The sequence below is a fragment of the Paramisgurnus dabryanus genome, chromosome 5, assembly GCF_030506205.2.
Source record: "Paramisgurnus dabryanus chromosome 5, PD_genome_1.1, whole genome shotgun sequence".
NCBI lineage: Eukaryota > Metazoa > Chordata > Actinopteri > Cypriniformes > Cobitidae > Paramisgurnus > Paramisgurnus dabryanus.
Window position 1 is genome coordinate 31580004 of NC_133341.1, and position 22541 is coordinate 31602544.

Consider the following 22541-nt stretch of genomic DNA (forward strand, 5'->3'; position numbering starts at 1 on the left):
AAAATCTCATTGGCACTTGCGTTGTGCTGTTTGTACACTAGAGGGCGGTGCATCGTTATTTTTTAATTATCAAAAAACCTCAGTCTGCATGTTTTTACTGATTAATTTAAAAACAAAAATCTTATTCAAGCATGATTACTGAGTTGATTTTTTTTAAAATATGCTTGAAACAGAGTATAATCTACTGTGTGAAATATATGTACTGTATTAAGAAGAATAAAAGTTACACTGCAAAAACCAAATTCTTACGTAGTGTTTTTGTCTTTTCAGTACAAACATCTAAAAATTCTTGATAAGCAAAATGACCTAAGAAAATAAGTCTAGTTTTTAAACAAAAATATCAAATGTAAGTGAATTTGTACTTAAAACAAGCAAACCAATCTGCCAGTGGGGTAAGAAAAATTTCCCTGATTTTATCTTGAATTAAGTGTTTAAGAAAAAAAGTAAACTTATTTAAAGTTTTTTTTTCTTATCCTATTAGCAGATTTATTTATTTGTACAAATTTGTAAGTTGTATTTTTTTTACTTATTTAGTTTATCGAGAAAATACATCTTGATTTAATGCATCTTTGATTTTTTGATATTTGTACTGAAATACTAAGAAGGTCATTTTTTCAGTGTATTAGTAAAGGTTTTTTTATATAAAATAATAAATAATTTTATATTTTAGTTAAAAAAGTAATGCCCCACCTTCAAGCTTTTCTCTGGATTTTTCATTATTTTCTCTGCATGTGAAACATTATGGGAAACATCATACGCCCCTGGTCCTGGGACATCTGACACAGCATCCTCAAACCTCTTTGATCGGTTCTGAAGACTCTTTCCTCCCAAAATATGACTCTGCTTTTCAGTCAAATGTTTAAACTTACATTAAATATTAACAGTATGTCACAGCAATGTGTTGGCAATAAGGTAATAACATACCCTTGTGATATCACTGCTGTATTGTCCTGGACCTGGAAACAGATCACTGCCTGACCTCAAGAACACAGAATCTCTACTGCACAGAGAGAGGAATGGAGCATAGGAGTCTAAACAAACAAACAAAAAATTAAAATACTGTCAGTGCCAACTTGTGTTTTCAAAGTTTAAGTAAAAAATCCTACGTATGGTTTGTATGTGTAGGTTTTTAAGTCACGTGTACAGTGCAGAACTTATTTTCCAACTCTCAAGAACCCTGAGTCTTATAAAAAAAAAAAAAAGGAACACTGATGAACCTTAGTTTTCCACTTATTGTTTACAATTGGTTTTCAAACTTAAACTTACCTCTTTTGCTGTGAGACCTACTAATATTATAAGATCCTGGTCCAATTTCAGTCGTGGTGCTGCTTGATGTCATATGTGTGACCCTGGGAGCTCGATCATACATGTTTATTATTTGTATCTTAATGCAAATCGAGGAATAATTATAATCTGATGTTATTATTCTACTGTACCATCGTCTTCTTCAGACAATGAAGAAACTCCACAAAGTGGAGCGCGTCTCCGCGTTGCCTGGACGCGCATGTTAATTAAATAATGGTGACGTTGCTACGGAAACTTTCTGTCACTTCGGTCGTTTCTCAATCCGAAGGCTGCAGCCTCCGGAGTTCGCATTTCCAGGCTGCATACGTCATCAAGACTGTCTTATTTCAGAATATTAACAATTATAAAGTTGAATGTTATTCCTGGTTAATCGTAAATTGTTGTAATATGCTTATTACTTGCTAATGTAATGATTAGTTAACTTAAATAAACCAGGCTTGGTGACGTGACCTTCGCAGGCTGCAGCCTTCGGATTGAAAACGGACTTAGCCTAGTTCTAAACCATAGGAAATGAATGGTAGCATTAGTTTCGTTGCCTGGACACGCTAACCGCGCTGAAAATAAATCCTATTACTTTCTTTATCATGTTTGGATTTCTTCAGAAACGCAAAGGTAATTTTACATATACGACATAATATCCAGACTTTGTATTTTTTATGCAAAACATTGTTTTTATTATTTACAAAATAATTAAACACAATACAAATATAATGTAGCAATAAAACTAGAAAACACATTTGATCGAATATTAGGACGATAAAACAAAATCAGCATCTAATATGTTGTATGCAATGTATGCCTTAACAACTATTAATTAAAATAAATAAATAAACAATATGCATAATATGTAAGAGGGTGAGTTATTTACAAATGTGCATCGTAAATTAAAAATGTATAATACATTTGTTTGTACAACTGTATACATACAGAGGCGATTCTAGGGTCTATGGGGGCCCCAAGCAGAAAATTCCCTGTGTGCAAGAAGTGTGCAATACTTCTATACAATATCCTTTGCTTAAGCCACTATTCTACAGTTACTGCGAAAGATACATATATACAAGTGTAATCTTCATCATACCTAACATTATTAACATGTTTAGATGCATAAATGGCATAACCTGTTTGGAAATAATGACAGCAGAGAAATATTTTCTACATTATACAATGATAGCAATGATTAATGACTTATTTTTACAAGAATATTTTTACAAGAATATTTTAAGAAACCAGTCATTTTATGACTGCTATAGTAAATAATCTCAGTCATAGTTACTGCTAACTGTAAGTTAGTGTCCTAGAGTTAAATATTAGTAAACTTAATATTAATTTCATATCTGAAAATACAGAACAGTATAACACATACATCTGTTGATTTTATCAGCAACGATGCAATTGTATAGACTTGACAAGAGGTTTTCCTGCGATTTTTCCTCTAATGTTTGAGACCTGACAGAGTGAGGATGTAGTTTTTCTTACCTCCCTTAAATGAACTCATCATCTCTCCTTTCTGCTTCCCTTTCCCTGCTTTGCACAAAACATTTCTGATGTATATCTACAGAAGCCAATAATGATCGAGTCAAAATAAGATTAGCATTGTTATTTAGAAACTTCCTTTAGTCTCGTCATGTTTTCATAAGCTAACTCACTCGCGTGACGTCTTTTGAATGCGGTTGTGCGCGAATGAACGCAAAGACGCGCGCGGACATGAATACGTGCGTGCACGCGTCATTGCGACTGCTTCGTAACTTTTCCAAGCGTAAATTGGGTAACTACATTGCATATAGATCCGTTTTTGCCGCGATTGTCTTTGTAAAGGATTGCACTAGTTAACTGTTAAAATTTAAACTTGAGATTTACACCAGAAGATTTACACTTGGGCACGTGCCTGACTGGAGCTGGACCGGGCACATTAAACCACATGTGGGTACAGAGGGCTGCTCACTTTAGCGCCTTTTATATGCGGTTAAATTGTTTTAAATCACTTGAGTGTTAGCATTTGCAAGCCTTTGAAACACGTGCAAATGATAAACTTTTCCTATTTAAATTTGCGTATTAATCTGGCAATCACATGCGAGCCAAACCGTGGGTTTTGATCCATAAGGATCAACTGAAACATCACGACTGAACGATACAACGTCACCCATTCGCTACGTTCATTTTCGAAACTGGCAAGTTATCCACCTGGGTTGGATTTTGACTGGGCTAAGCTAATGTCAATCAACATTCCATCCAATCGGAATTTTGATATGCAGTCATGTTGTTCATCTGTGTAGCTGGCCATCCGAGAAACAAACTCGGGGGCCCTCTAGTGGCTCGGGGCTCCAAGCAGTTGCCTGCCTTGCCTGTTGACAAGGTGCGCCTCTGTATACATATATAAAAAAATTATGCATAAACACTTAAATAAGATTCTGCACTACAAAATATTGAACTTTTTTAGCTACCGTATGTTCTTTCTTTAATAAACTGCTTATGTATTTTTAAATATATTATTTGTTGGTATACATACATACATACATACATATGTTTTGACTTAATTTTAGTCTAAAAATATATAAAATATAATGCAGTGAAATCCATAATCTTTAATAAATATATTGTTTTTATTACATTATTTTCATCCAAAGTTCCCGCAGGCGACAAATGCCTCCACACCGGCAGATGGCGCTGCGCGGTCAGAACAGCTGTCCACCAACCTGCGCCAAAATCCCCGAAGAACCGTAAACAAAGAGATCCAGTAGAACAGGGTCACGGAACCGCAGCGCCCGATGCTGTAAACGTCAACTGTAAGTTTAAATCAAACTAACATACTTTCGTAACCACATAGTCTATCTGATTATGTTTTAACCTAGTAACAAAACAGCTCAACATCTCATAGTTTTTGTTTGTTTGTTTCTCTCCGCAGTAAAAGCAAGGCACGTTGTTGGTCGAGCATGCCCAGTAACGCAACTCAACTCCTGGAGTCAGACGACACCGAACCGGATCTCCCGGTACCGGTAATGAGTCTGAGCGGGTTGAGCCTATTGGAGGATGAGATTCTTTCAGAACCACGTGATATTTCCCATCTAGGTGTCATGGGCGCGGTGCTGGACCTTCAGCCCCTGTGTCAGCCGCGATTAGACGAGGAGAACTTCAACAACATCATCAGGCACAATGGTGAGCTGGATCAGTCGAGGGCCCGGGCCGTGGCTCCTGAACTCAACGGGATGGAGGTCTCTGGGTCGGGCAGACTCTTTCAGGACGGGTCGGGCGAGTCGCAGGTCGATTGGAGGATGATGATGATGATGCAAGATGGAGAGAGATGTGCGCTCAACACCAGGAGGAAGAGCGTCAACACAACCGAGTGTGTGGTGGTGCCCACATCTGAACATGTGGCGGAAATAGTTGGCCGACAGGGTGGGTTTGTTTGCTCGCATGTTTGATATTGTCTTACTGTGACTCACCTCATCTAGTCTTTTAATGATTATAACTTAAGCAGGCCCACACAGAACCCACACCTGGAGAAAGTTCCAGAAAATCAGGGTTCCCACGGTTATAGAAGAACTAGACGTTTTAAAACCGTTTTTAAAGTGTAAATGAAAAGTTTAGACATGGTTGGCTAAGCTTTTCATAATGTCGACATATTTATTAAATCATCAAAATTATTTTTGTAGACGTAAAAATTATCATTATATATGGGTGATCGTTATATTACAAAGGAGCAATAGGGCCAAGCTAAAAAAACATCTTGAGATTAAAGTCCTTATAATGCAAGATTTAACTCATAGTTTTTTGAGAAAAATTTAAAATAAGTAAAATTACAGGAATAAAGTCGTAATATTGTGAGAAAAAGTCAATAAATAATGAGAATAAAGTCGTAATATTGTGAGAATAAAGTCAATATATAACGGGAATTAAGTCGTAATATTGCAAGAATAAAGTCAATATATAACAGGAATAAAGTCAATATATAATGAAAATAAAGTCGTAATATTGTGAGAATAAAGTCAACATAAAACGGAAGTCATAATGTTATTAGAATAAAGTCAATATAATGACCTCACAACTTAATTCTCATAGTGTTGATTTTATTCTCGGAATATTACGACTTTGTTTTTTAAATATTACGACTTTGTTCTCGTTACATTGACTTTATTTTCTAAATATTACGACTTTGTTCTCGTTACATTGACTTTATTTTCTAAATATTACAACTTTCTTCTCGTTATATTGACTTTGTTTTCTAAATATTACGACTTTCTTCTCTTTACATGGACTTTATTTTTTAAATATTACGACTTTCTTCTCGTTACATTGACTTTATTTTCTAAATATTACGACTTTGTTCTCGTTATATTGACTTTATTTTCAAAATATGTCGAAAATAATCTCATAATTTTATTTATCTGGACTTTTTTTCTCATTTTTTTTGTGTTACTTTTTACTTTTTTTGTTGAATCTCGCATTATAATGATTTTAATCTTGTGATGTTTTAATTTTTAGCATGGCCCTAATCCTCCTCCTTAAATAATTGCAGGTACATTTGGTGTCCAAAGATTTTTTTGAATGGTTATATTTTTAATTGTTTCAATAATTTTATACTTATGGTCAAGGATGACAAGATGTTACAGGCCATTACAATATAATATTTTTGTAAAAAAAGTGTCTTAAAAAGCTGAAGATCATGTTTTCCTGTTGATCAAATTAGTTTGTGTAAATTCTGTTACAAAGGAAGAGTAACATCTTGCGATCAGTGAGTACCAAATTAATAAAATAATTAAAATATGACATAAAAAATAATGAATTTAGACACCAAATGTACCTGCAATTATATCATCATTCATATGTAGTCCAAAATGATAAAATATAATACGTACTTGAGCGAATTTTTTTGAACTGGTTTCTTTCGGTTAAAAAAACTGAACGTACCTTTGGACCCATTTTCACCAATGAATTGTTTGAATTATTCATTAGCGAATTGGTCTAAATGTGTCTGGAAAGGTCATAAAAAGTGAAACCCGAACAACTAAGTGTAGACACGTCCCCGTCCACATGTGTTTATAAATATTTTGGGTATTTCAGAGTTTCAAATATTTTACCATGTTCAAATCATATCATGGCTTTCATAATATATGCATTGACCTCATTAAACTGCATGTGCATTGTACATCATGTATTATGACTGCCATGCTTATCTCTAATGACATATCTTTACTGTATGACAACAATGAAGTCAAATGAACTCTGCACTGACTGTATGATTCATCTTGTGATGCTTGGTTATCAATTGCATAGCAGTTTGTTTACTTGTTGTTTGTGTCTCTTCTAAATGCAGGTTGTAAGATTAAAGCTCTGAGAGCAAAAACCAACACATACATCAAAACTCCAGTAAGAGGAGAAGACCCAGTGTTCGTAGTGACGGGACGGAAAGAAGACGTCGTGATGGCAAAACGTGAGATTCTCTCGGCGGCCGAGCACTTTTCTCTGATCCGGGCATCGCGGAACAAAGTGGTGGCGCCAGGCCTGGGACTCAACAGCGTCCCTTGCCATCCGGGCCAGACCACCATACAGGTGCGGGTACCGTATCGAATGGTGGGGCTCGTGGTCGGGCCGAAAGGAGCCACCATCAAGAGGATCCAACAGCAAACTCACACCTACATCGTCACACCGAGCCGCGAAAAAGAACCAGTGTTTGAGGTGACCGGCATGCCTGAAAACGTGGACAGGGCACGAGAAGAAATCGAGGCGCATATCGCTGTGCGTACCGCCGGAACCGTGAGCACCAGTGTAGATGATGACGACTTCCACTACAACGGCACTGACGTTGGGTTTGAGATGGGCGTCAACGGGTCCTGGCTCTTCTCCGGCAGTGCGTCGAGCACTAACGCTAACTACCGAAATAATAACGGCAACTTCCACGTCAACGGTGCGGGCTACCGAAACGACAGTTCCAGCTCGCTCGGAAGCAACTCCAGCGAGTCTTACTACAGCGTCAAAAGCAACGGAGTGACGGATCTCAGTCCCGGCAGTCCGTACGGCAGCAGTGGCGGTACGTTTTGGTTCGGCGATTCCCAGCTGCCTCTCGGGTCGGATGATTCCGCAGGATCCACCATTCAGCAGCCGGCCGCGTGGAGCAACTTGGAGCGCGGAGGTGCCAGTTTACCAAACACGCCACGTCTTTCTCCGTCCCTGGTCAGCCGTCTCTCTCCGTCTCTTCCCGAGGCCCTGGATCATCCGCTGGTTCGGCTGGCGCAAGAGAATTCCCAGAGCCTTCCGGCGTTTGGTGCCGCATTTTCTCCCCCATCTAGCGACAGCACGGGATCCGGCTCCCCGCCCAACGTTCGCACCTACATCAAACACCGTCACGTTCCTGTGTGCGTACGCTGCGGTGGAGACGGTGTGTCTGCGCTCGTCCTGGGTGGACCAAATGTCCTCTGTCCCGAGTGTTCCAACTCCATCCTTCAGAGCACATAAAATCTTCAGCTCGTACGCCAAACATCTGAGAAAGTTCATTTATGATAAATTGGGATCACAAAAAGTAAACTAGTTTATTTTTTACTATATTTGAATAACAGGTTTAGATAAATAATCAAAGTTGAGTTCATCTCAAATATTTCCCCTGTTATGTTTAGCTGCTACATCATTCTGTATGGCAAGTAGCGCTTGCCAGAACTTACATGTTTTCGTTGTCTCATTTCCAAGGTATCAATACTGTGTTTACATTTTATGTGTCTGATTCAATGGCAGCGTTATGGCAGTCGTGGTGGTGGTGGTGTGGACTAGCGATTTTACTGCAAAAACCACACTAAAAGGGAGCAGCACACGGCCAGACGCAAGCTGTCCTGACCTCCACCTCACAAACCTGATGCCTGTACTTCAAACATCTCCATCATCATTACAAAACATTTAGGTCGTAAAATCTCATTGCGCCTTGTTCATGCAAATCCATTCTTACGTAAATCGTTGCATTTGACGTAAAGGTGGCTTTGAGAATCACATTTCTGCTGTTTCAATGTGAGGATTTAAGCAAGAATGTGCATAAGGCCCACGAGTCGTCTCACGTATGTTTGTGTAATGAGACTCATTACCTTAAGCGAAACAGGTCCTGCTGGAAAGGGTTGCTTTACCCGAAAGGATCGATTGTGTCTGAGATAACAGGAATGACATAAACAATCACTTCTCAAGCTACAGCTTTTGACCTTTCCCCCTAAACTCAGAGGAATCTACAGGCATCAGAGCCATAACCTCACAAAATTCACCTTGACACTTTTTCCTTTTTTACGATTTTGTAGTATTTCTCTAGTTTATATTTCATATCCAAATATATATATACCTATTAAGATGAAAGATTTAAGAATATTTGGCAAGCGGTCCAATGCCGTTGGCTTTAAGTATTAGCTTGTAGAGTATTGAAGTTAGGTACTGTAGAGCAGGAATCTGCACACCTGCATGTTTTTATTATCTCAAGATTCCTAAAAAGCCAAGGATCCAGTATATATATATGTATACGCTGCATTAAGTCTGCATACTACAACCACATTATGAACAAAAGTAAAGTCCTATGGTAAACACGACTAGGAATTTAAGTGTTGATCAGAGGGATTTTTACTGTCACACTGCTACAATGTTTCTGTATTTGATCATTTTGTTGTTCTTTTATTATGTGTATGCATATGAATGTATACACATATATGCAGGGAGATGAAGGCGTATAAGTTGTATTCTTAAAGTTTAAAATATATTTTATGATAAATGGCCTTACTGTCCTGTGGCCAAAGCACTGATATTATATATTTGCTGTAAAAAAGAATTAAGATTTTTATTTTTCTGATATTAAAGTTCCTTAATAAATTGTTTCATTTAAAACTCACGTCAGGTGTTTGACTCCTTTCATTCTGTGCGACTTCATTAAGTTTGACTTTAGCTTATTTACAATTCGAAAAGAAAGAAAGAAAGATCATAAATTGTTCGGAAGAAATTTAATAGTCAGGATAAACATGATGCTTTGTAGATTCATACAAATTCAAATTTTTTTGTCAAATAGCAATAAGTCTCAGAGTGATTTTTACCACAGTGAATGGATTTTAAAACACCAATAAGGTCGATTCTGTTGATAGAAATGTTAAGAGTTAAAACAGATGATGGAGGTAAATAACATCAGTTACACCAGAACAACCGGTTTAACGCGTCTGTCACTCAATGCGCACACAAACACTTTTTTTGTTTGACACACAGGCAGGATACTAGCATTCTGCATATTGTGTAGTATGTACTGTAAACAGGTTGTGTATGAATATTAAAATACTTTTAATATTGACTGATAATCCATTCCAAAGTCTAAATGTAATAAGATTAGGAGCATCAATCATTAATTCCAATCTTTTGACATCATTTACTCAGTCAATATTAAAGATATCAAGATTATATATATATATATATATATATATATATATATATATAGTAGAAAAACAGTAAATCAATAAAAAAGGCAGGGTCACGTTTTGCATTTATTAAGTATCTTATTTCTTATAAGTATCTTATTTAGTAAGAATCTGGGTAACTATAGAGGACGAAAATGACTTGAGTGTGAATAAATGTACAAATAAGTGTAGTATTACAGAAATGGTGCAACAAGAAAGCTAATAAAAAGCTAATACTTCTGACAAAACAATATATATTTATTTATGTCTGCATTTTTTTATTTATGTATTTATTCATTTATTTCTGTGTTTATTAATTTATTTGGTTATGTATTTCTACATTTATTAATTTATTTATTTATGCATTTTACCAATTTATTTATTTATGTATTACTACATTTATTTATTTCTGCATTTATTTGTTTATACATTTTTTATTTCTGCATTTAATTAATTACTTATTTCTGCATTTATGTATATGTTCATTTATTTATTTCTGTATTTCTACATTTATTTTTTTATTAACTTATTTGTTTTTTATTTCTACATTAATTTATTTATTACTGCATTTAATTAATTATTTCTGCATTTATGTGTTTATTAATTTATTTGGTTTTGTATTTCTACATTTATTAATTTATTTATTTATGCATTTATGTTTTTAATAATTCATTTATTTTTGTGTTTCTACATTAATTTATTAACTGCATTTAATTAATTACTTATTTCTGCATTTATGTATGTGTTCATTTATTTATTTATGTATTTCTATATTGATTTATTTACACTCAAGTCATTTTTTGTCCTCCAGGTAACTACTCAAATTTGTTAGCAGTCTCATCAATATTTTGGGTTTGGATTCTACACAGTGGTGATATTTTTTCAGGTTAATTCATCACATCGGAAATTAAATGTCCAAACTGAAAACAAGTTGAAAGTTGTACATTTTGTCTTAAAATGCACAAAAGTAATGTTTTTAGTAAGGCATGGTTGTTAAAACTAGTTATATTTCCTAATTAAACTAAGGCCTAGTGCTGGCCTAAGCTAATCCCTGTTTGGGAAACCACCCCAAAGTGTATTTCAAAAATAATAAAGTCGTATGCCATTACATGCGCTTAGATTTAATTAATACTATTATTGCCTTATGTGATCTGAAAAATACTTCATGGGAAAATGAACAATCATCAGTAAGGTAAAAGAAACACAAACAAGACTCTAAAAAAAGCAATTACTGTTTAGGGATGAAATTGTATACATCCAATGCTTTCTCATGGCAGTTTGTATGTCTCTGTACAATTTGCTTTGGCCCCTGTGAGTCACACTGGGGTTAGGGGAGGTTTTTTAAGGATACTCAAGTTTTTGTATGATTTACTTCATTCAAATTAGTCAACTTGTGAGATCAGACTGCTATTTTTATGACAATAAACATTTGAGAGCACCTTAAGAATTTACATTTTTTTGTGCTATCTAAAAGAGTCTGGAAAACTGAGAACCGGTTGATAATATTGAGACGTAGCCCATACGCAGTCAATCAGTATAAGGATACAAAAGCTTTTACATGTAGTATAAAGTAACCATTTGATTGATATAAACAAGTGATTGTTAGCTTATAAAATAATGTAACACAAAAAACAATATTCTGGCCATGTGCACAATGCAAGAACAAATTTCTGTGTGAAATGTTTGTTAACCATTCTCATGAACTGTCCTATCGAATGCAACAATTTACATCCAGAAATGTTGTTTTAATCATTCTTAGATAAACGGTCACCAAACTGAGCTTGAAATTCATGAATGAAACCTGATTATTATACTGCAAATTACAATGTGTACATGGCCAGTGTAGTGTAGGTTATGGCATAACTTGATAAAATGCAATACTGCGTTTCTCTGACCACAGTCCTGTATGAGTTCTCGGTGTTTGTTTGAACATCAAACACAAAAGTATTTAAAGATAAACAATCCTGTTTGATCCGATTTAGTGTTTTGTCGTATTGCAACGGTATGACAAAACTGTCGAGCAGCTGTGGAGGGTCATGGGTAAGGTCAGGGGTCATTATAAAAATGCTCAAGAATACAAAGGTTGAACATCAGTCTAGTGGTTGTGGGTCAGCTATAGGCATGGTGTGCAGAACCTCATCCAAGAGTTGCAGAGCTCGATGCAAATGGATCTCGATCCAACATGGCGTCTCTTTGATGCTCTGGCGAGGGTAATCAGGACCCCAGCCCTTTACAAAACTCATGCGCAGGATGCAGAGGCGACGCAGGTCGTCCACACCGATGCCTGCTGCAGCAGACAAACCTGAGGACAGGTAAACAGGATCGCGTTAACGTCATGCTAAGATACATTTTCAACTGAGAACAGCCATCAATGTGAAATGATGTAAGCCGGTTTGTAAAAATTAAAACAAAAACTACCTCAAAAAGTTTAGCTTGTAGTCATTAAAGTAATTAAAAATGCAAAAAACATGACTCTGAGTAAATGTTAATGACACTCACTTATAGCAGGAGCGATGCCACCCACTGATCCAGGACCGGGAATGTTTCCTGCCACTGCGGCCGCCTGCGCAGCTGCAGCCGCCTGAGCGGTGGCCGCCTGCTGCTGCATCTGCCGATGACACTGGCGTAAATCAAACACCTGCAGATACAAAACCGATATGTCCGAACAAGTCAAACTGTAATATATACCGCGGTAAAGATTTATTACAATATCTTTTCCAGAAGACAGAGGATTGTGTTCCTGTTACCTTGATATAGGCACTGGGGTAAATTTTATGTACGGCGTCACCCGGAGCTCGTCCGGCCTCACGGTCCAAATAATAACTCTGAACAAACACTGCATGATCACTGAGACAGCGGACCCATACGTCCCCCTCGCCCTTACACTCCAGCTGAACACCTTTACCGATATGAAGCCTAAAGAGAGACAGAGAGAATAGGGGTCTAGATGTCTGGTTCATGTTACATCAAAAAAGGCACTTGAATAATTTGTCCTGATTGAAAATTAAACAACAGATTCACACCCACATCAGAAGAGATTGTTATTATTTTTATAAATTCATACCTGGCTCTCTCTATGGCCTCCGTGCGGTGAACATTGCTCAGCTGGCCGAGACAGAAGCGATCCCCACCTGATGGGTCCACGTAACCATCCACCGTCACGATGGGACAGTTGGAGGGCACCTTAAATGTTTCGCCCACCTGAATATCCATCTCAAAATATGCAATAGAGCACCAGTAATCCGGAGCTGAGGGAAACAGAGCACAGTATGTCAAAATTTAAAATGTCCACCTCCACTCCATTTATTAACCTAAATTAGATGCACCTGTTTGAGGTTGTTAGCTACATAAAGACACCTGTCCACCCCATACAATCAGTAAGAATCCAACTACTAACATGGCCAAGACCAAAGAGCTGTCCAAAGACACTAGAGACAAAATTTTACACCTCCACGAGGCTGGAAAGGGCTATGGGGAAATTGCCAAGCAGATTGGTGAAAAAAGACCCACTGTTGGAGCAATCATTAGAAAATGTAAGAAGCTAAACATGACTATCAATCTCCTTTGGACTGGGGCTCCATGCCAGATCTCACCTCGTGGGGTCTCAATGATCCTAAGAAAGGTGAAAAATCAGCCCAGAACTACACGGGAGGAGCTGGTCAATGACCTGAAAAGGGCTGGGACCACCGTTTCCAAGGTTACTGTTGGTAATACACTAAGACGTCATGGTTTGAAATCATGCATGGCACGGAAGGTTCCCCTGCTTAAACCAGCACATGTCCAGACCCGTCTTAAGTTTGCCAATGACCATTTGTATGATCCAGAGGAGTCATGGGAGAAAGTCATGTGGTCAGATGAGACCAAAATAGATCCTTTTGGTCATAATTCCACTAAACGTGTTTGTCGGAAGAAGAAGAAGGAGTACCATCCCAAGAACACCATCACTACTGTGAAGCATGGGGGTGGTAGCATCATGCTTTGGGGGTGTTTTTTTTGCACATGGGACAGGGCGACTGCACTATATTAAGGAGAGGATGACCGGGGCCATGTATTGCGAGATTTTGGGGCACAACCTCCTGCCGGTCTGCGCTGTGCTGTATGAAGTCCACACTCTTCGGCATGGTTTTTGGAATGACTTATCGTATGACCACAAAATAAAGTTTTAGTCGCATAACATCGGTTAATAGAAATGCGGTCATTTTGCAATAGTTTTTTGACGACCTTTAGAAATGAACGCTGACGTTTTGCGCAAATCTTTAATGGAAACGCAGTAACTGACTGTAAAGTTCATCTAGTATGAGAATATGAATGCAACCCGTTTACTCACCTGGATGAGTAGATATAGGTGGCTGAAATGCCAGCTCATTATGGACGGACCCTGTGAGATAGGAAACATTCATCAATGATAAAACTGAAATCAGAAAGTTATGTAAAACCTCATTCACACAGTACTTTGGTGCTAGAAAATTTCCATAAAATAGGTAGAGAGGTTTCTGTGTGAACTCAAACGCGTCCCGTAAATGTTCTGGGAACGCTCCTGTGAAGCAGAAACAATGCCGTAAGGGGCGTGCCGTAGTGAGGTTATGGTTCAGCTCTTTGACACAGGGATTTAAACGCATATCAACATTCACGACAAGAAATGTCTGCAAACTGGACTGAAGCAGAGATCAGGGTGCACGTCGCTATCCGATCCGAAGCTAAGATCATCACCAGCATGACAGAACAGCGCATCACGCGCTCCTTATGATCTTGTCATAAACTAAAATACTAGAGAAAGAAATCACGGATAATTATCAAACTTCAGACGCTGTGAAAAAAATATGTCACGTGTCTTTACGGTATGTGTGTGAACGCACACACAGATTTCGGAAAATCATTGACAGTGTGAATTCAAACAAATTTTGGATGCATTTTCCCTAATTTCTGTGTGAAAAGGTCTTAATAGTAATATATAACATTGGTAGTCACTCACAGTACTGGCCCGTGTGAGGCAGTGGTGGGTGGTGTTGTAAATGGCCGTTTTGATGAGGGATGCTGGGGGGAAAGCTGCTACCTCTGGGCCATGAGCTGGGAGTATCTAACAAACAAATATACAGATTTCATACATTCAAAGAACCACATGATTGTGCCACTGTAAAACTGACCGAAAGGCTAACTTAATTCTCGTTTTAAGTCAAGTCTGACTTTATACAAATATACAGAGGCAGAAGATGTAAAAATGATGAATGAATAACTTACTGGGTGGACCGGCTGCCATACTGGTGAAAGCAGAGGTGGAGGCGGAGCTTGCTGAGTCTGATGGTGGCAGCAGGGCGGGGCTATTAAAAGTGTCAGTCGGTACGTTGGGAGCAGCAGTATGCTGGATGGTTTGAATACCGTGTCCACCGTCAGCAGCCGAATGTGATGACGGACCCTCGAATTCATCCTTTACTATAAGCTCTCCGCTCGGGCCTGTATAATATATGCAATGCATTCACTCATCTGCTATTTATTTACCAACTGAACTGAAAAACTGATTTATGTGAAAAGAAAGCAACAAAATGTCATTGTCAATAGAGTATAGCAGCCATAATACAAAGCCAACATTAACACTTTAAATGAATAAATGCATTAGCTAATATTTTCAGCTAACATTATTAATCTTTGTTAATCTTAGCTAATGCATTAACTAATGTTAACTTGTAAAAAGTTACCAAATCATTGGTTTGTGCAATGTCACAATTACTAGCAAGTATTTCAGAGGAATGATTAATACCAACTTCCAAAAAAATACCACAAAGGACATACTCACCTGGACCTCCCAGAGAAAGTACAGAAAGATCTAAAAATGTAAAGAAAGAACAAGCCAATATTCAAAGGGAAGAAAAACATGCATGAAAATAACATAATTATGTGTACTTGAAATGTAGGTGAAATAGCCATAAATCCTGTTTGCCCACATGACAGAGAAATTAAAATGAAAACCAGCTCACCGATGCTCGGAGACACGACCCTCTCGTAGTGGTACGGGTTCACGCACACGCTGTCGCATTTCAGATCAAAGGCAAACTGGCAGTATTTAACATGCTTCAGTTCATTCTTGTGCAGGTCTGGCCATCGCCACAGTCGTGCGTATATCACATGAGGAAATCCTTTACGACCAGCCACCTGCAAAAACATATTAACACATTAACATTGATCAGAAATGTGTCCATTAACCAGAAGAATCTAGAAAAACAAGAAGTAAAAATAAACTCTTCTAAGTTTTTCACCTTTCCTATTTGTAAGCATGGCTTTGTAAACTGCACTTTATGTTTGCCCATGGCCAAAATGTTAAATGCTCTCTCTTGTCCTGCGCTTCCTAAATAATATAAATGTAGAATAACATTTATGTTTCCAATTAAATTTAGTTAATGTAACCTCTATTTACCATAACTTCCAATAAATTTTGTGTTAAAAACTAGAGATGCACCGATACAACATTTCTGTGCCGATGGCGACATTTGTTTACTTAAAGTTCACCTGTTTCACTGCTAAAAAAAACTTTATTTTGTGTATTTGGTATAATATGTGTTTGCATGGTTTATGGTTAAAAAAACACATTATTTTCAACATACCGTCCATTTTTGTAGTTCCAGATATAACGCACTGATTTTGTACAAAACTCAGTGATTTGAAAAGCGCTGAAAGTGTACCTGATTGACCAGCTAATCTGTACGTTTGGATTGGCCTGAATATCTCTGATGTCAGCCAGAAATGTGACGCTCCTTAACATGTTTGAAAGACTCGGTTACAATGCAATGCTAACAGGAGTTAACTTAAAGGGATAGTTCGGCCAAATATGATATTAAACCCATGATTTACTCACCCCCAAGCTGTCCGAGATGCATGTTTCAGTTTTGGTCAAACTATCCCTTTAATGTACAGGGTAAGTCCGAAGCGGAAGGAATTTTGATACGTTGTCTACGTCAACAAGCCTAGGAAGTAAACTGTTGCCTACAATCCGTGTGTTTGTTGTAGTCCAAGAAAAGAGATTTACGTTGAAGACAAAACTCGCGGCATTGCTTATTTTGGGGTTTGTACAATTTGCATATCATTAACACATCCTAATACACACTCACACCAAAGGAAATGTAAAATCGTGAATCGGACCATAGGAGCTCTTTAAAATGATAGATAGATATCGATAGTTTTACTTTTTATTCATAGTTTTAATTTATTATGTTGTAAAATTCTACGATTTTTCAACAATCGGCCGATAATAGTGAACAAATTCCTTTTATCTGCCATTACCGATTAAAGGCCGATACATCAGTGCATCCCTATAAAAACGTGAAATGACAAAAAAGAAAAAATCCAGATAATTTACTCACCACCATGTCATCCAAAATGTTGATGTCTTTCTTTGTTCAGTCGAGAAGAAATTATGTTTTTTGAGGAAAACATTGCAGGATTTTTCTCATTTTAATGGACTTTAATAGACACCAACATTTAATACTTAACTCAACACTTAACAGTTTTTTTCAACAGAGTTTCAAAGGACTCTAAATGATCCCAAACGAGGCATAAGGGTCTTATCTAGCAAAACGATTGTCATTTTGACAATAAAAATAACAAATATACACTTTTAAAGCACAACTTCTCGTTTAAATCCGGTCGTGATGCGCCAGTGTGACCCCAAGCAATACGTCATGACGTCAAGAGGTCACAGAGGACGAACGCGAAACTCCGCCCCAGTGTTTACAAGTGTGTTGAAAGAGGACCATTCCTACGTTGTTGTATGTCAACTGATACTAATTAATGTCTTTGTGTCAGTTTATTGTTTACAATGGTCCGCAAATGTGCGTTTTATATATGTAACACGTGACCTCCCTACGTCACGACGCATTTACGTTAGGTCGCGCTGGACTTGACCTAGACGAAAAGTTGTGGTTTAAAAGTACATATTTTTTATTTTTCTTGTCAAAAATGACAATCGTTTTGCAAGATAAGACCCTTATGCCTCGTTTGGGATCGTTTATAGTCCTTTGAAACTCCGTTGGAAAAAACTGTTAAGTGTTGAGTTAAGTGTTAAATGTTGGGCTCTATTAAAGTCCATTAAAATGAGAAAAATCCTGCAATGTTTTCCTCAAAAAACATAATTTCTTCTTGACTGAACAAAGAAAGACATCAACATTTTGGATGACATGGTGGTGAGTAAATTATCTGGATTTTTCTTTTAAGAAAATGGAATATTCCTTTAAATACCAATCTACAACGTCATCAACCCATAATATGCAACAAAGGTGATAACCTTTAATGAATGATGTTCCTTTATTTTTACCAAAAATATTTTAAAAGACTAAAAAAATATTTAGAAAGAAAAGTCTTTCCTCTAGGTGATAAATCAAATTGACTGACTTTTGCCAAAGATATTTTACCCAAGATGATACCCAAGAACACATACTGATGCAACTTCCCTAGAAAGACTTTGCTTTTGCATTTTAAATATATTTAAGGATCGTAGAGACAAAAAATCCAAAGAAATCTATAACGAAAATCAACTTTTGAGAGCTATATGATATTTGACAAATAGACAGACAGGCAGATAAAGGCTTTTCTGCAGGTCAGGTTACATATAGTAAATCAGTACAGTACTTGTATTTGAATACACACCTGCAGTCTACCGTCCAGCGTGCGCTGTATGGTCACACATTTACTAGGGTGAGCTCCATTCGTAGTGATGGCAGAGATCAGAGAGTCCAACTCGTCTTTTTTCTCTTTCAATTTCTTCACTAAACTCTCTATGGCTCTTTTGGCAAATGATTCGCTCTCTCCTCCCTGTCGACGGCACATGAGACTGTGAACGATGCTCAGACAGGCATCATTACTGGTGGGTGTACTGGAGACAGACATACTGCCCAAACACAGGGGAGATCAAACAAATCAATGTCCTTTAAACCTATTGAGCTTCTGTCTTCACTCCTTTATGACCAGATGTGGTCCACAACAGGACACTAAAAGACAGAAAGAAAGAGGTTATTTACCTTTTGTTACTATAGTATGTTACTTATGTAGAGTATGTATGTTTACTATGTAAAGCACACTACATTACATTTTGAAAGATATATGAAATTTGATATATGTAAGAATTAAAATAATAATGCTTAATGCTAATTTCACTTAATTCTCTTCATAATTATCTACAGTTAACGTTATCTCCATTAATTTATTTATTCGACATTTTGTTTTTCTTTTCAAAAAACAAATAATATAGCAACCAAATGAGCAAATAAACAGCTATAAATACATTAAATACACAACAACAACATACTGTATCATTCATAATTATTATAAATACACATTATAACAATCGAATGTCTTTTACTGAACAATAACAAATCACAATACACTCACTTCACTCCGAGGCTAACGAGCTAGCGTGCTAACTTACACAGATATTTCCATAAATTTAGACAGAAAGACATATACAATGGCTATACTAGTACCACTGCAAACGATTCAATAAAATAAACAATTAAAGAAAAAGATACGAACGGAAACACTCACAATTCATGGTGCAAAACCACGGACGCTGTATTTACGTGACGTCATCGACAGAGTGACGCCACTCGGAGCGCGGTGAAGCCCCGCCCACGCAGATGCGCTGGCATTCATACAAGAATACAATACAAGAATGATCGCTAGTTTAAAGCTCAATGCTAGTTTAGAAAACTTCTAGACATTTTACGATGAAAAATTTTAATAGTCTGGATATAGTTGATATGGTGTGTATTTTTATTTTAATTTTTGAAAGAAAAGAATACGTGAATGACCCACTGTATTTTTTTACATAACCTTTTTCGTTATTTGATGAAATTGTCCAGTTGCAAGGTATTTGTATTATTTTTTTATTGATGGCATACTGAGTAAAGGTATAATAAGTTTTTCTTAATCAATACACTGTGTTAGAATTGAGGGGGGCTGGGGTGGTCCCAGACCTCCTTTAAGCATTGATGGACCCCCTATAAAGCACAAAAATAAAAATTAGGGGGGTCTCCTGTTTTTTTTTTTTATTAAAATACTACATGAATTTAAAATTCTTGTGGTGTTCTGCCACAAAGTGATACTGTCCATTACTTATCCCAATGTCACAATAAACTAATCCAAAAGATTTGTGTCTGAAATAAATGTAAACTCTCAAATCCGCCTTGATTTAGGTTGCAATTGTTAGATTTAGGATTGGGTTAGGGACTTAAAAAAAATCTCAAACTTTTATTTCATTCTAATTTGAGGGGTAAAATGGTTAAGGTTTGAGTTAAGGGTAATTTGGGGTTTCTTTGATTAAAAGTTGATCCAGGATCACATCTTACTTTGTGAAATCACGGCGACCCTATAATGATGAGGAGCATGGCCAGGTTGCTTAGCGAGGGTCCCCCATAAACCTTGACATATTTCGAACACTGATAATCTATTATAGATGAACCAACCCCTGTATGGCAAATTGAAGAGCTGTTTTTGCTTTCCATATCAATCAATCACAGTAATTAGCTAAGTTTTCACAGTCTCTGATGATTAACACTCCAGTAACACATAAAAAATGTCTAACAGAACCCATTGGTTTCTCACATTCAAGCCGACAAAGTCATTCATATGCATTCATAAATAAAACTCAGCATCAACATTCAATAATGGGCTAAAAATGTATTTATTAAAAACATTACATTAAAACAAGCTTAACAGTAAACCATTCATTGATTTCAGTGTAACAGGAAGACTACTGTGATAAATTCCTTTTGAGTGTAATAGGTAGTGTGAGAAAGTCCTCAGCGAGAATGACCTGCGTCCCTGACCCCTGCAGCACGAGCTCGGCCTGTTTCCTGAGCTCCGTTACGTCATCGTCTCCGTCCTGCCGAAGGGGTTCGGGTTTGTAGCGTTGACTGAAGTGATACAGCACCAGGGTGCGAGCTTCACAGGCCAGCGCTACAGCGGCAGCCATGCTTGGGGTGCTGTGTCCATGATCAATGGCCTTCTCATGCTGCCCGTCCTCCAGCGTGGCCTCGTGCACCAGCACGTCCGCCCCCTGACACGCCCTTTTAAACCCCTCGCCCAGTGTTGAACTGCAGTCTCCAAACACGCAAACTTTGCGGCCCTTTACAGGAGGCTCTAGCACCTCACTGGTGGTCAATACGCGGCCGCTCTCAAGCGTTACGGATTCTCCATTCTTCAAACGTCCATAAAGGGGTCCAGGCTTTAAACCTGCTGGTATAGGGGCAAAAAGCTTTAAATATCTAAACCAAAGTATGAGCAATAGTAATAGCAATGCATTAATCTTTGAATAAGTTACCTAATTCTTTTAGCATGTCAGTGTTGAGGCGACCCGGCCGTTCTTTTTCTTCGACGGAAAACCCAAATGATGAAACTCTGTGATACAACCTAAACGCTTTCACTACAAACTGTTTGTCATCAATGAGATTATAACAGTCAGTGTCAGAGTCTAACTTAATGGTTCTTCCAGGTCGCTCTTGCGGATGTAACGTATCACTGCTCATGATCACCTCAGGACTGAGACGTCCCTCCACAGGACATTGATCATCTGATGTCTCCAGCTCATGAACAGCGTATGAGAACAGCAGCTGCGAGCTGGATATCTCCAACGCCACTCGCAGGAAGCGCCTCAACCCCCGTGGGCCATAAATGTCCACGCAGGACGGAGGTTGATCTGGCTGAGGGTTCAAGTTCAGACTGATGGTGCACAGTAATCCGGGAAGACCAAAGACATGATCACCATGAAGATGAGATATGAACACTTTGTTGATTTTGCCTACAGAACATAAAAAGCTTGTATAAAGCTCACTACAGTATATTATGAGTGAAAATACATAACACTGCCATAAAATTAGGGCTGTATAACGATAAATCGTGACTGATTAGTCACTTTGCAGAATAAAAGTGTAAATACTGTGTATAATAATTATGTATATATACAGATGCATGTATATATTTAAGAAATATTTACATGTGTATATACATTTTAATTTATATAAAAAAAATGTAAATACATTTAATATATAAATTTTTTTCTCATAATTAAACATGCATGGGTGTTTATTTATATATAAATAATAATTATTATACAGAGTACCACACATATATGATATAAACAAAATTAGACAAGCTATTTATTTCTACAATATTCTGTAGTATTTAGTATGGTAAACTGTAGCAAATTGTAATATACAATATGTAGTATATCATAATTACTATAGTATACTATATTAATTAGAGTAAATGGATAAACTGTAAATACTATAGTATACTAAAGTGTTAACCATGGTAAAGTTTAAAAAATTACAATATCTAGAAATTTAACTGCAGTTTACCATAGTAAACAGGGTAATTTATAGCATGTCACTACTAGAATATGTTTGATGTGTAAACTCATACTCTTTATTTATTGTCTGTCAGCACAATTGGCAGAATATACATTTCATACTATGATGCATGCAACAACGAGTAATAAAAAAAAAGAAATAAGGACAGACAAACTTACTTGCCTTGAGTTGACTTCTCATGAACTGGGTCTGTGTTCCCTCTCCACAGTCAAAAAGCCAGTTTTCCCCTTCAGTCCTTAAAACAAGCGCTGAAGCACCGCGGTTAGGAGACGGGTACGCAGACCCGGTCCCGAGAAAGGTTATGTCCATGGACATTCTGTGTTTATATTTGTTTCGCAGGACGGCGTTGAGTTAAATAGATAAAGATTTCAGCACGACCACTTCCACACGCTTACCTTACTTCCGGGTGTGACGTCACATGCTTGTAGCGTTACATTATTGCTCGCCGTGTGTTCATTCACAATATACTGCAGAAACAGTACGTGTA

The 22541-nt window shown here is 37.3% G+C and overlaps 3 protein-coding genes across 5 annotated transcripts; 1 reads left to right on the forward strand and 2 right to left on the reverse strand.

Moving 5' to 3' along the window:
* Positions 1-3847: 3847 nt before the first annotated feature.
* Positions 3848-9740, forward strand: mex3c (mex-3 RNA binding family member C). The gene is made up of 3 exons (XM_065251025.2): positions 3848-4088; positions 4208-4698; positions 6617-9740. Exons 2-3 carry the CDS (start codon positions 4236-4238, stop codon positions 7753-7755), a joined length of 1602 nt encoding a protein of 533 aa, XP_065107097.1. The 5' UTR covers positions 3848-4088; positions 4208-4235; the 3' UTR covers positions 7756-9740.
* On the reverse strand, positions 9242-19307 carry smad4b (SMAD family member 4b). Of its 2 annotated transcripts, none has more exons than XM_065251026.1 (11): positions 19230-19307; positions 18336-18676; positions 15674-15848; positions 15493-15522; positions 14940-15152; positions 14674-14778; positions 14029-14079; positions 12766-12949; positions 12449-12617; positions 12201-12339; positions 9242-12003 (listed from the first exon to the last, which is right to left on the reverse strand). In XM_065251026.1, the coding sequence occupies exons 2-11, from the start codon at positions 18573-18575 to the stop codon at positions 11792-11794; spliced, it is 1518 nt and encodes a 505-aa protein (XP_065107098.1). In that variant the 5' UTR covers positions 18576-18676; positions 19230-19307; the 3' UTR covers positions 9242-11791. The 2 variants fall into 2 exon arrangements, with proteins under 2 accessions (XP_065107098.1, XP_065107100.1); XM_065251028.1 differs by lacking the exon at positions 19230-19307 and adding an exon at positions 19077-19212.
* A 1053-nt stretch (positions 19308-20360) lies between these two features.
* On the reverse strand, positions 20361-22525 carry elac1 (elaC ribonuclease Z 1). 2 transcript variants are annotated; one of them, XM_065250065.2, is made up of 3 exons: positions 22213-22525; positions 21007-21483; positions 20361-20921 (listed from the first exon to the last, which is right to left on the reverse strand). In XM_065250065.2, the coding sequence occupies exons 1-3, from the start codon at positions 22367-22369 to the stop codon at positions 20437-20439; spliced, it is 1119 nt and encodes a 372-aa protein (XP_065106137.1). In that variant the 5' UTR covers positions 22370-22525; the 3' UTR covers positions 20361-20436. The 2 variants fall into 2 exon arrangements, with proteins under 2 accessions (XP_065106137.1, XP_065106138.1); XM_065250066.2 differs by having other exon boundaries at positions 20361-20918; positions 22213-22518.
* Positions 22526-22541: the final 16 nt, after the last annotated feature.

What these genes read in the sequence shown, in the direction of transcription:
- smad4b (XM_065251026.1), bottom strand. Translation starts at nt 18,575, where the DNA reads ATGTCTGTCTCCAGTACACCCACCAGTAATGATGCCTGTCTGAGCATC. An exon ending in ACTTTCTCTGGGAGGTCCAG is followed by an intron (nt 15,153 to 15,492) that starts GTGAGTATGTCC and finishes TATATTATACAG; the next exon opens with GCCCGAGCGGAGAGCTTATA. An exon ending in GAGGCCATAGAGAGAGCCAG is followed by an intron (nt 12,618 to 12,765) that starts GTATGAATTTAT and finishes GTCTCTCTTTAG; the next exon opens with GCTTCATATCGGTAAAGGTG.
- mex3c (XM_065251025.2), top strand. Translation starts at nt 4,236, where the DNA reads ATGCCCAGTAACGCAACTCAACTCCTGGAGTCAGACGACACCGAACCG. An exon ending in GGAAATAGTTGGCCGACAGG is followed by an intron (nt 4,699 to 6,616) that starts GTGGGTTTGTTT and finishes TTCTAAATGCAG; the next exon opens with GTTGTAAGATTAAAGCTCTG.
- elac1 (XM_065250065.2), bottom strand. Translation starts at nt 22,369, where the DNA reads ATGTCCATGGACATAACCTTTCTCGGGACCGGGTCTGCGTACCCGTCT. An exon ending in GAGAAGTCAACTCAAGGCAA is followed by an intron (nt 21,484 to 22,212) that starts GTAAGTTTGTCT and finishes TATGTTCTGTAG; the next exon opens with GCAAAATCAACAAAGTGTTC. An exon ending in TGACATGCTAAAAGAATTAG is followed by an intron (nt 20,922 to 21,006) that starts GTAACTTATTCA and finishes CCCCTATACCAG; the next exon opens with CAGGTTTAAAGCCTGGACCC.